Source organism: Bombina bombina, chromosome 1, assembly GCF_027579735.1.
Source record: "Bombina bombina isolate aBomBom1 chromosome 1, aBomBom1.pri, whole genome shotgun sequence".
In the NCBI taxonomy this organism is placed as follows: Eukaryota; Metazoa; Chordata; class Amphibia; order Anura; family Bombinatoridae; genus Bombina; species Bombina bombina.
The window spans coordinates 687,591,769-687,604,458 of NC_069499.1; the positions used below are offsets into that span (position 1 = coordinate 687,591,769).

At 39.3% G+C, this 12,690-nt stretch overlaps 1 protein-coding gene across 4 annotated transcripts in view; it reads right to left on the reverse strand.

The window, feature by feature from the left end:
- Nucleotides 1-3,825: 3,825 nt before the first annotated feature.
- Nucleotides 3,826-12,690, reverse strand: part of KIAA1210 (KIAA1210 ortholog) — a 354,136-nt gene continuing 345,271 nt past the window's right edge. For all 4 annotated transcript variants that reach the window (XM_053699173.1, XM_053699176.1, XM_053699172.1 and 1 more), the window contains exons 11-12: nt 12,286-12,379; nt 3,826-4,053 (exon numbers count right to left, since the gene is read on the reverse strand). In XM_053699173.1, the coding sequence (XP_053555148.1) occupies nt 3,914-4,053; nt 12,286-12,379 (234 nt within the window). In that variant the 3' untranslated portion in view covers nt 3,826-3,913. The remainder of the gene's footprint in view (nt 4,054-12,285; nt 12,380-12,690) is intronic.

A 12,690-nucleotide genomic window follows, 5' to 3' on the forward strand; every position in this document is an offset into this window, starting at 1 on the left:
GAAGTGCATTTAAAAGGGTCTTAAAATGACATGCTAAATCTGAATCATGCAAGTTTAATTTTAACTTTCATATTGCTTTAAAATGCACTCTAGTAAATCATTTTTTTATTCAACTTGTGTTTAATAAGACTAAAGAAATGCTATAACGGCATATATTATCACAAAACGTGCGCTGAAGCCATATTAATGAAGTTGGTTAACTGGGTAGCAAAATTTGGTACAATTTCTGTCAGTTATGCATATGTCCCATGTTTTGTTGAAAGGCTTAGTAAATACTGGACAGCAGGAACCCCATACTAGGTACAGATACAAAGGTTATGACAAAAACATATATTAATTATATAGCATGTATGTTTATTGTTTTAGTGTCTATAGAATTCCTTTTAAATAAGTCAGCATTTATTTGTGAAAACATTTATTTAAAAAAAAGGAAAAAAAATGTAGCAGCTCCCTAGAATGTACTTCAAGTAGAGGAGGTAGTGTGTACAATTGTAATATATGTGCACACACACTCATGTCTTTCATTTATGTTTCAGCATTTAACACCTCTGCTGCTAGTGAGTACTTTCTGTGCTTCAATATACTTTTCCACAGAAAATCCTGTGCCATAGGGTATGACATAGAGCTTTTTTTTATTTTACAAAACTTATATGGTTTTAGTGTCTATATAATTCCTACTATTTGACTCAGCATTTATTTGTGAGATGTGCAGTTGATTAATATAATGTACTTCCAGCAGAGGTGGTAATAAATACAGCTGTAAAAACCACACACACACACACGTCTCTCTGGTGGTAGTACCTTCTGTGCATCATAAATGCATTTTTTACCTCACCCCCCAAAAAAATAATCCAGTGCCATAGGATATTCATTTTATTTTAGCATTTATGTCACCAAATGTAGAGGGTTCTAATATCCCTCTCTTTAATATCAGTATTTATTTGTGAAAATATTTATTTATGAGAAGTGCAGTTGATGCATAGGGGTAGATTTATCATATGTCGAGCGGACATGATTATGCGAGCAGCGTATTTTTCGTTGCACAAGCATTTCCGGTGAAATGCTTGAACAATGCCACCTCTGCTCACTGGCGGCTAATCGACCGCTAGCCGGGGTTGTCAATCATCCCGATCTAATAGGATAAAAGGTGGGGGGACAGGTCAAAGGAATAGTTTAGTCAAAATTAAACTTTCACGATTCAGACAGAACATGCAATTTTAAGCAACTTTCTAATTTACTCCTATTATAATTTTTTCTCTGTTATCTTGGTATCTATTTGAAAAAGCAAGAATGTAAACATAGGAGCCGGACCATTTTTGGTTCAGCACCAGGGTAGTACTTTCTGATTGGGGTCTAAATGTAGTCACCAATCAGCAAGAGCTTTCCAGGTGCTGAACCAAAAATGGGCTGGCTCCTAAGCTTACATTCAAATAAAGATACCAAGAGAACAAAGAAAAATTGATAATAGGAATAAATTGGAAAATTGCTTAAAATTGCCTGCTCTATCTGAATCATGGAATTTTGACTACACTATTCCTTTAAAGAGCAGCAATCTATGATTAAGCATCGCTAGAGGGCGCGAAACGCGTCATTCTGCCATGCTCCTTGTCTGCTTCGGTTTTCAATAAACTTTTTGTTTTTTATATTTAACTGTTGTGCAGCCCTTTTCAATTTTTTACTTTTTTGTAACATCTGCTTGCTTTTTTTTTTAAAAAACAGATCCTTTTCTATATTCCATGAAAATTAAAATTACTCAACCAGCATTTTATTTGCCTGTCTAAAAGATGCTTATTTTTTTTATTTTTTTATGTAATAGGTAAATGGATCTTATTATTGAAAGTCTAAATAACTTTTAAAAAAAAGAACACAATTAAAAAGTCTCAAGTATATATTTAATTATGAATGAAAATTAAATGAGCATAAATAATACATTTGAGCATTTAATATTTAACACAATGTGGACAAAATGTGATACAAAAATGAATTTTCAAACTACAAAAATAGTATACATGTATATAAAACAAAGAAAGGGTACAGTGCAATCTGTTACATACATACTATATATATATATATATATATATATATATATATATATATATATATATATATATATATATATATATATATATATATATACACACACACACATACTAAACATGTATGAGAACAGCATTTCTACAGGGGAAAGCAGAGATTTCTCTACAGAAATATCAATCGCTGCTTGTTATCACATTACAGGGACATTAAACACTAAATACATTTTATGAGCCCAACTCTAATTATGGGCACTGCCATTTTGGAACCTAGGTTACACTGCAGGTATCTGAAGAAGAGTTACGTCACATGTGCAAACAGGTCAGCACTGGAATGTAGTGAAATATAGATTTCAGCATAGTGATACCAATGACGTAGAGGGAGGTGGGGAATAACCTCAATACTATGCTTATAAAATGTATTAAGAGCTTAATGTCCCTTTAATCTAAGAAAGTACCAACACATTTGTTTTGCTTTGTATTTGAAAAGTGCATTATTTATATGAAGGACTGATACTTTGGCAACTATAAAGAAAAAAAAGAGAGATACTGATCACTGCAAAAAGAAATTGCATTAAGATTTGCATAACTAACAATATAGCACAATGAGATTTGTAATCTACTGAAGAATCTACGTTTATGGTCTAATTCTACAGATTACTGTGTTCTTTGACCTCTGCCGTGTGGAATATTTGTCACCCAATTTGGGTTGTAAAGCGAGCAAGGGCACTTGACCTTGTACTAAGTTTGCACAAGTGTCAGTATATATATCTGGAATGTGCTACAAAACTGTATGTATAAATACAAATACTGGTATTGGATTATAAAGTGAATTGCTGCTATGAATACATAACATGCCAGCATTTTAATGTGTAAAAGACATGCCTAAGCTATTAGGAAAATGAAACAATGTTCTTTATGCAACATATTATACCTTGTAGGCCCAAGAACTACAAAAATATGTGATCTGAACACATATAAAATACTGTTTTGCTGCTAGAATAAAATTTTACTTTTTAAAGGTGTTGCTAAATCCTCTTTATGATGTATACAAAACTACACTTCTGTTCCCTCAAGTGCATTTTATCTAGAACGTTAGTGTTTCACATTATTTACAGACAGATTTTCAAGGAATGCCTTATAGATATGTTTCAAGATGCAAATAATTATACTTTATGTCTTTAACACTTTCAGTGCTATCAATGAGTTGCAGAAACCTCTGGAATCAAGTCACTATTTTTATCCTTAAAGGGACATGAAACACAATTTTTTTCATTCATGATTTAAAAAGATCATGCAATTTTAAACAACTTTCCAATTTAATTCCATTATCTAATCTGCTTCATTCTCTTGATATCATTTGTTGAAAAGCATATCTAAATAGGCTCAGTAGCTGCTTATTGGTAGCTGCACATAGATGTCTCATGATTGGCTCACCCATGCACATTGCTATTTCTTCAACAAAGGATATTTAAAGAATGAAGCCAATTAGATAATAGAAGTAAATTGGAATGTTGTTTAAAATTGTATTCTCTATCTGAATCACAAAAGATAAAATTTGGGTTTCATGTCCCTTTAATTGCATGAATAAAGAAGAATTTAATGTGCCAATACATACACAGCCCCCCTTTTAAGGCACAACACAATAAAATGCAATACTGTTCATTTTTACAGACTACAATAAAAAAAACATCTACAATTGCATGTAGCAAAATAAATCAACCATTTAGTTACTTTCAAATATATATATATATATTATATATATATAATAATGTGAGTTTTACTACAAGGCTGAAAGCGACAAATAGTTTATTTGTTCATTGGCTTATGATGTTCACAGTAAAACATAAAATAGCAGGTGTTTATATTTTTGGTATTTGCTAATGCACGATTTGGGGCATTTCGCTCCAGGCCTTTGCTTTTTGTTTAGCCAGCGATAACCAGGGAGGCTCATTTGGGTTTTCAGGAGCAGTTGAAGACACAGATTTTTCATGGTCCACAGGAGTATCCAGAACAGTAGCTAAAATAAAATAAAGCACATATTTATAATCTGTTTGTAAATTAGAGGGGGGGGGATGGAAATCTGTTTTGAATTACTGTACAGTTTAGTTACGTTTAAAAGGATATGAAACTCAAATGTTTTCTTTCATGATTCAAAGAGCATGCAATTTTAAGCAACTTTCTAATTTACTCCTATTAGCAGTTTTTCTTCGTTCTCTTGGTATCTTTATTTGAAAAAGCAGGAATGTAAGCTTACAAGCCGGGCCATCTTTGGTTCAGTACCTTGGTAGCGCTTGCTGATTAGTGGCTAACACCAATCAGAAAGTGCTATCCAGGGTGCTGAACCAAAAATGGGCAGGCTCGTAAGCTTACATTCCTGCCTTTCTAAATAAAGATACTAAGAGAACGTAGAAAAATTGCTAATAGTAAATTAGAAAGTTGCTTAAAATTGAATGCTCTATCTGAATTATTAAAGAAAACAATTGAGTTTCATATCCCTATAAAGCTTTATTTTGACTTTCGGTTTACTGACTTATAGATCTTCAAATGATAAGTTCAAATAGTCAGTATACTATTTTGAAAGACAAGTGACTGTAGTTTAGTTCTTCATGTACTGTCTTATAACGGCCACACTTAATATCTACTTTAAAGTGTATTGGTCAACAAAAAGGAACAAACCTCACGTTTAGCAGATGTGAGATCAATGTGTCTAGGTGAGCTATCAACCCGAACATTCAGAATATATTTGATATATTATTATAAACTAGTCCTAAAGTCCGTTCACACGGGCCATTTTTTGCAGTACAGTGGTCCCACCCCTTGCATTCTCTCCCCCCCCCCTCTCTTTTGCGCTCTCTCTCTTCCCTCTCTTTTGAGCTCTCTCCCCCTCTCTCTCTCGAGCTCTCTCCCCCTCTCTCTCTCTCCCCTCTCTTTCTCCCTTCTCTCTCTCCCCCCTCTCTCTCTCTCTCCCCTCTCTATCCCCCCTCTCTCTCTCCCCCCTCTCTCTATCTCCCCTCTCTTTCTCCTCTTTCTCTCTCCCCTCTCTCAACCTCTCTCTCTCTCTCTCTCTCCTCTCTCAACCTCTCTCTCTCTCTCCTCTCTCTCTCCCTCCTCTGTCTCTCTCTCCTCTCTCTCTCCCCCCCCCATCCCCTCTCTCTCCCCCCATCCCCTCTCTCTCCCCACATCTTCCCTCTCTCTCTCTCCCCCCTCTCTCTCCCCACATCTTCCCTCTCTCTCTCTCCCCTCTCTCTCTCTCTCTCTCTCTCTCCCCACATCTTCCCTCTCTCTCTCCCCTCTCTCTCTCTCCCCTCTGTCTCTCTCTCCCCCCTTTCTCTCTCCCCCCACATCTTCCCTCTCTCTCTCTCTCCCCTCTGTCTCCCCTCTCTCCCCCCTCTCTCTCTCTCTCTCTCTCTCTCTCTCTCTCTCCCTCTCCTCTCTCTCTCCTCTCTCTCTCTCCTCTCTCTCCCCTCTCTCTCTCTCCCCCTCTCTATCTCCCCCCTTTTGAGCTGTTTGAGCTCTCTCCACGGCCCTGCCCCCGGCCCGCCCCCTTCACGGGTCTTCATGCCAGGCCACGCCCCCTTCTCGGGCAGTGGCAGATCAGGTAGGGAATCCAAGGCCAGGTGTGTTTGTCCTCATGCTGTCTCTACTGCGCATGACAGCTTCGGACAAACACACTTGGCCTTTTATAGTATAGAATGAATAATACAGGACTATACTTTGTTATTACAAATAATATAAACTTTCATCATTCATGCAAGAAACAGAAATACAAAATTAAATAAAATGTGATTTGTACCACCAAATATATTCTATATTTATTAAATAGTATTTGTATCCTTTGCTATGGACGGGAACAAATGACAAATCATTTGATAATGCAACCTCTCTCATTACATTATTACTGGTATACTTAATATATTATGTTATTTGTGGTAGTTTTCTAATCTATTATCCTATGATATGCTATGTTACTATGTACATATGTTTATCATCTTGCAGAGTATAATGTTCTTACATGAATTAACATCATGTAAACTCCTGCTCGATCTTCTATTATATCTGGATATTCTCCCATAGTGTGTATGTAATATAATGTAATTCAGCATCCATTTGTAAGTTTCATAAATGCATTACAATGTCTGAATTAGATGATTTTGTTTATACTTGTTGCTAAGCAATCGCAGGTATATTCATGCACAGTGTCTTTTGCGTGCGTTTATGTTTTTTAATTTTCTTTACACTAAAAAAAAAAATCTCTCATATAAATAAATAACAGAATTTATGTTTACCTGATAAATTACTTTCTCCAACGGTGTGTCCGGTCCACGGCGTCATCCTTACTTGTGGGATATTCTCTTCCCCAACAGGAAATGGCAAAGAGCCCAGCAAAGCTGGTCACATGATCCCTCCTAGGCTCCGCCTTCCCCAGTCATTCGACCGACGTAAAGGAGGAAAATTTGCATAGGAGAAACCATATGAAACCGTGGTGACTGTAGTTAAAGAAAATAAATTATCAGACCTGATTAAAAAACCAGGGCGGGCCGTGGACCGGACACACCGTTGGAGAAAGTAATTTATCAGGTAAACATAAATTCTGTTTTCTCCAACATAGGTGTGTCCGGTCCACGGCGTCATCCTTACTTGTGGGAACCAATACCAAAGCTTTAGGACACGGATGAAGGGAGGGAGCAAATCAGGTCACCTAGATGGAAGGCACCACGGCTTGCAAAACCTTTCTCCCAAAAATAGCCTCAGAAGAAGCAAAAGTATCAAACTTGTAAAATTTAGTAAAAGTGTGCAGTGAAGACCAAGTCGCTGCCTTACATATCTGATCAACAGAAGCCTCGTTCTTGAAGGCCCATGTGGAAGCCACAGCCCTAGTGGAATGAGCTGTGATTCTGTCAGGAGGCTGCCGTCCGGCAGTCTCGTAAGCCAATCTGATGATGCTTTTAATCCAAAAAGAGAGAGAGGTAGAAGTTGCTTTTTGACCTCTCCTTTTACCAGAATAAACAACAAACAAGGAAGATGTTTGTCTAAAATCCTTTGTAGCATCTAAATAGAATTTTAGAGCACGAACAACATCCAAATTGTGCAACAGACGTTCCTTCTTTGAAACTGGATTCGGACACAAAGAAGGTACGACTATCTCCTGGTTAATGTTTTTGTTAGAAACAACTTTCGGAAGAAAACCAGGTTTAGTACGTAAAACCACCTTATCTGCATGGAACACCAGATAAGGAGGAGAACACTGCAGAGCAGATAATTCTGAAACTCTTCTAGCAGAAGAAATTGCAACCAAAAACAAAACTTTCCAAGATAATAACTTAATATCAACGGAATGTAAGGGTTCAAACGGAACCCCCTGAAGAACTGAAAGAACTAAATGGAGACTCCAAGGAGGAGTCAAAGGTTTGTAAACAGGCTTGATTCTAACCAGAGCCTGAACAAAGGCTTGAACATCTGGCACAGCTGCCAGCTTTTTGTGAAGTAACACAGACAAGGCAGAAATCTGTCCCTTCAAGGAACTTGCAGATAATCCTTTCTCCAAACCTTCTTGAAGAAAGGATAGAATCTTAGGAATTTTTACCTTGTCCCAAGGGAATCCTTTAGATTCACACCAACAGATATATTTTTTCCATATTTTGTGGTAAATTTTTCTAGTTACAGGCTTTCTGGCCTGAACAAGAGTATCAATGACAGAATCTGAGAATCCTCGCTTTGATAAGATCAAGCGTTCAATCTCCAAGCAGTCAGTTGGAGTGAGACCAGATTCGGATGTTCGAACGGACCTTGAACAAGAAGGTCTCGTCTCAAAGGTAGCTTCCATGGTGGAGCCGATGACATATTCACCAGGTCTGCATACCAAGTCCTGCGTGGCCACGCAGGAGCTATCAAGATCACCGATGCCCTCTCCTGCTTGATCCTGGCTACCAGCCTGGGGATGAGAGGAAACGGCGGGAATACATAAGCTAGTTTGAAGGTCCAAGGTGCTACTAGTGCATCTACTAGAGTCGCCTTGGGATCCCTGGATCTGGACCCGTAGCAAGGAACCTTGAAGTTCTGACGAGAGGCCATCAGATCCATGTCTGGAATGCCCCACAGTTGAGTAATTTGGGCAAAGATTTCCGGATGGAGTTCCCACTCCCCCGGATGCAATGTCTGACGACTCAGAAAATCCGCTTCCCAATTTTCCACTCCTGGGATGTGGATTGCAGACAAGTGGCAGGAGTGAGTCTCCGCCCATTGAATGATTTTGGTCACTTCTTCCATCGCCAGGGAACTCCTTGTTCCCCCCTGATGGTTGATGTACGCAACAGTTGTCATGTTGTCTGATTGAAATTGTATGAACTTGGCCTTTGCTAGCTGAGGCCAAGCCTTGAGAGCATTGAATATCGCTCTCAGTTCCAGAATATTTATCGGTAGAAGAGATTCTTCCCGAGACCAAAGACCCTGAGCTTTCAGGGGTCCCCAGACCGCGCCCCAGCCCACCAGACTGGCGTCGGTCGTGACAATTACCCACTCTGGTCTGCGGAAGCTCATCCCCTGTGACAGGTTGTCCAGGGACAGCCACCAACGGAGTGAATCTCTGGTCCTCTGATTTACTTGTATCGTCGGAGACAAGTCTGTATAGTCCCCATTCCACTGACTGAGCATGCACAGTTGTAATGGTCTTAGATGAATGCGCGCAAAAGGAACTATGTCCATTGCCGCTACCATCAAACCTATTACTTCCATGCACTGCGCTATGGAAGGAAGAGGAACAGAATGAAGTATTTGACAAGAGTTCAGAAGTTTTGTTTTTCTGGCCTCTGTCAGAAAAATCCTCATTTCTAAGGAGTCTATTATTGTTCCCAAGAAGGGAACCCTTGTTGATGGAGATAGAGAACTCTTTTCTACGTTCACTTTCCATCCGTGAGATCTGAGAAAGGCCAAGACAATGTCCGTGTGAGCCTTTGCTTGAGGAAGGGACGACGCTTGAATCAGAATGTCGTCCAAGTAAGGTACTACTGCAATGCCCCTTGGTCTCAGCACCGCTAGAAGGGACCCTAGTACCTTTGTGAAAATCCTTGGAGCAGTGGCTAATCCGAACGGAAGTGCCACAAACTGGTAATGCTTGTCCAGGAATGCGAACCTTAGGAACCGATGATGTTCCTTGTGGATAGGAATATGTAGATACGCATCCTTTAAATCCACCGTGGTCATGAATTGACCTTCCTGGATGGAAGGAAGAATTGTTCGAATGGTTTCCATTTTGAACGATGGAACCTTGAGAAACTTGTTTAGGATCTTGAGATCTAAGATTGGTCTGAACGTTCCCTCTTTTTTGGGAACTACGAACAGATTGGAGTAGAACCCCATCCCTTGTTCTCCTAATGGAACAGGATGAATCACTCCCATTTTTAACAGGTCTTCTACACAATGCAAGAATGCCTGTTTTTTTATGTGGTCTGAAGACAATTGAGACCTGTGGAACCTCCCCCTTGGGGGAAGCCCCTTGAATTCCAGAAGATAACCTTGGGAGACTATTTCTAGCGCCCAAGGATCCAGAACATCTCTTGCCCAAGCCTGAGCGAAGAGAGAGAGTCTGCCCCCCACCAGATCCGGTCCCGGATCGGGGGCCAACATCTCATGCTGTCTTGGTAGCAGTGGCAGGTTTCTTGGCCTGCTTTCCTTTGTTCCAGCCTTGCATTGGTCTCCAGGCTGGTTTGGCTTGAGAAGTATTACCCTCCTGCTTAGAGGACGTAGCACTTGGGGCTGGTCCGTTTCTGCGAAAGGGACGAAAATTAGGTTTATTTTTGGCCTTGAAAGACCTATCCTGAGGAAGGGCGTGGCCCTTGCCCCCAGTGATATCAGAGATAATCTCTTTCAAGTCAGGGCCAAACAGCGTTTTCCCCTTGAAAGGAATGTTAAGCAATTTGTTCTTGGAAGACGCATCCGCTGACCAAGATTTTAACCAAAGCGCTCTGCGCGCCACAATAGCAAACCCAGAATTTTTCGCCGCTAACCTAGCCAATTGCAAAGTGGCGTCTAGGGTGAAAGAATTAGCCAATTTGAGAGCACGAATTCTGTCCATAATCTCCTCATAAGAAGAAGAATTATTATTGATCGCCTTTTCTAGCTCATCGAACCAGAAACACGCGGCTGTAGTGACAGGGACAATGCATGAAATTGGTTGTAGAAGGTAACCTTGCTGAACAAACATCTTTTTAAGCAAACCTTCTAATTTTTTATCCATAGGATCTTTGAAAGCACAACTATCTTCTATGGGTATAGTGGTGCGTTTGTTTAGAGTAGAAACCGCCCCCTCGACCTTGGGGACTGTCTGCCATAAGTCCTTTCTGGGGTCGACCATAGGAAACAATTTTTTAAATATGGGGGGAGGGACGAAAGGTATACCGGGCCTTTCCCATTCTTTATTTACAATGTCCGCCACCCGCTTGGGTATAGGAAAAGCTTCGGGGGGCCCCGGGACCTCTAGGAACTTGTCCATTTTACATAGTTTCTCTGGAATGACCAAATTCTCACAATCATCCAGAGTGGATAACACCTCCTTAAGCAGAGCGCGGAGATGTTCCAACTTAAATTTAAATGAAATCACATCAGGTTCAGCTTGTTGAGAAATTTTCCCTGAATCTGAAATTTCTCCCTCAGACAAAACCTCCCTGGCCCCCTCAGACTGGTGTAGGGGCCCTTCAGAACCAATATCATCAGCGTCCTCATGCTCTTCAGTATTTTCTAAAACAGAGCAGTCGCGCTTTCGCTGATAAGTGGGCATTTTGGCTAAAATGTTTTTGATAGAATTATCCATTACAGCCGTTAATTGTTGCATAGTAAGGAGTATTGGCGCGCTAGATGTACTAGGGGCCTCCTGTGTGGGCAAGACTGGTGTAGACGAAGGAGGGGATGATGCAGTACCATGCTTACTCCCCTCACTTGAGGAATCATCTTGGGCATCATTTTCTCTAAATTTTGTGTCACATAAATCACATCTATTTAAATGAGAAGGAACCTTGGCTTCCCCACATTCAGAACACAGTCTATCTGGTAGTTCAGACATGTTAAACAGGCATAAACTTGATAAAGTACAAAAAACGTTTTAAAATAAAACCGTTACTGTCACTTTAAATTTTAAACTGAACACACTTTATTACTGCAATTGCGAAAAAGTATGAAGGAATTGTTCAAAATTCACCAAAATTTCACCACAGTGTCTTAAAGCCTTAAAAGTATTGCACACCAAATTTGGAAGCTTTAACCCTTAAAATAACGGAACCGGAGCCGTTTTTTTATTTGACCCCTTTACAGTCCCTGGTATCTGCTTTGCTGAGACCCAACCAAGCCCAAAGGGGAATACGATACCAAATGACGCCTTCAGAAAGTCTTTTCTATGTATCAGAGCTCCTCACACATGCATCTGCATGTCATGCTTCTCAAAAACAAGTGCGCAATACAGGCGCGAAAATGAGACTCTGCCTATGATTAGGGAAAGTCCCTAGAGAATAAGGTGTCCAATACAGTGCCTGCCGGTTATTTTACAAAATTCCCAAGATTAAAATAATTCCTCAAGGCTATGGAGTATAAAATATGTTTATATATAAATCGATTTAGCCCAGAAAATGTCTACAGTCTTAAAAATGGCTTACCGGATCCCATAGGGAAAATGACAGCTTCCAGCATTACATCGTCTTGTTAGAATGTGTCATACCTCAAGCAGCAAAAGTCTGCTCACTGTTCCCCCAACTGAAGTTAATTCCTCTCAACAGTCCTGTGTGGAAACAGCCATCGATTTTAGTAACGGTTGCTAAAATCATTTTCCTCTTACAAACAGAAATCTTCATCTCTTTTCTGTTTCAGAGTAAATAGTACATACCAGCACTATTTTAAAATAACAAACTCTTGATTGAATAATAAAAACTACAGTTAAACACTAAAAAACTCTAAGCCATCTCCGTGGAGATGTTGCCTGTACAACGGCAAAGAGAATGACTGGGGAAGGCGGAGCCTAGGAGGGATCATGTGACCAGCTTTGCTGGGCTCTTTGCCATTTCCTGTTGGGGAAGAGAATATCCCACAAGTAAGGATGACGCCGTGGACCGGACACACCTATGTTGGAGAAAATAATGCATTTTTCTGTTGTTGTTGTTTTGTTTTTTTCCTTAGGGGAGAAAATGAAGAATACATAAGTGATTGAAGGAAAATACTACTAAATTCAAAAGTCCAAATTGTATGTGTCCTTTGTTTATTGATGTACCTTGGCTGACAACAGAAAGTTCTTTGTCAGTCCTTGATGCTGAACTTTGCAGAGTGCTTTCAATGCTGATTTTCTGTGAACATTCACCAATATCCTAAGTGTAAAACAAATTGAAAAATCAAAATTGAAAAATGTACATATGATTTCAAATTGATTGTTAAATAAGTCTAGCATATCAAGACAATGTAATAATAAATTAGTTACATGTATAATATTCATCATAAAGCCTCAAAAAAATAGAAGGAAAAAAAAATATCCATCCAGGAATCTTTTTTACAGAAAAATATTTAAAGGGACATTATACACTCATTTTTTCTTTGCATAAATGTTTTGTAGATGATCTATTTATATAGCCCATGAAGTTGTTGTTTTTTAAATTAATGTATAGTTTTGCTTATTTTTAAA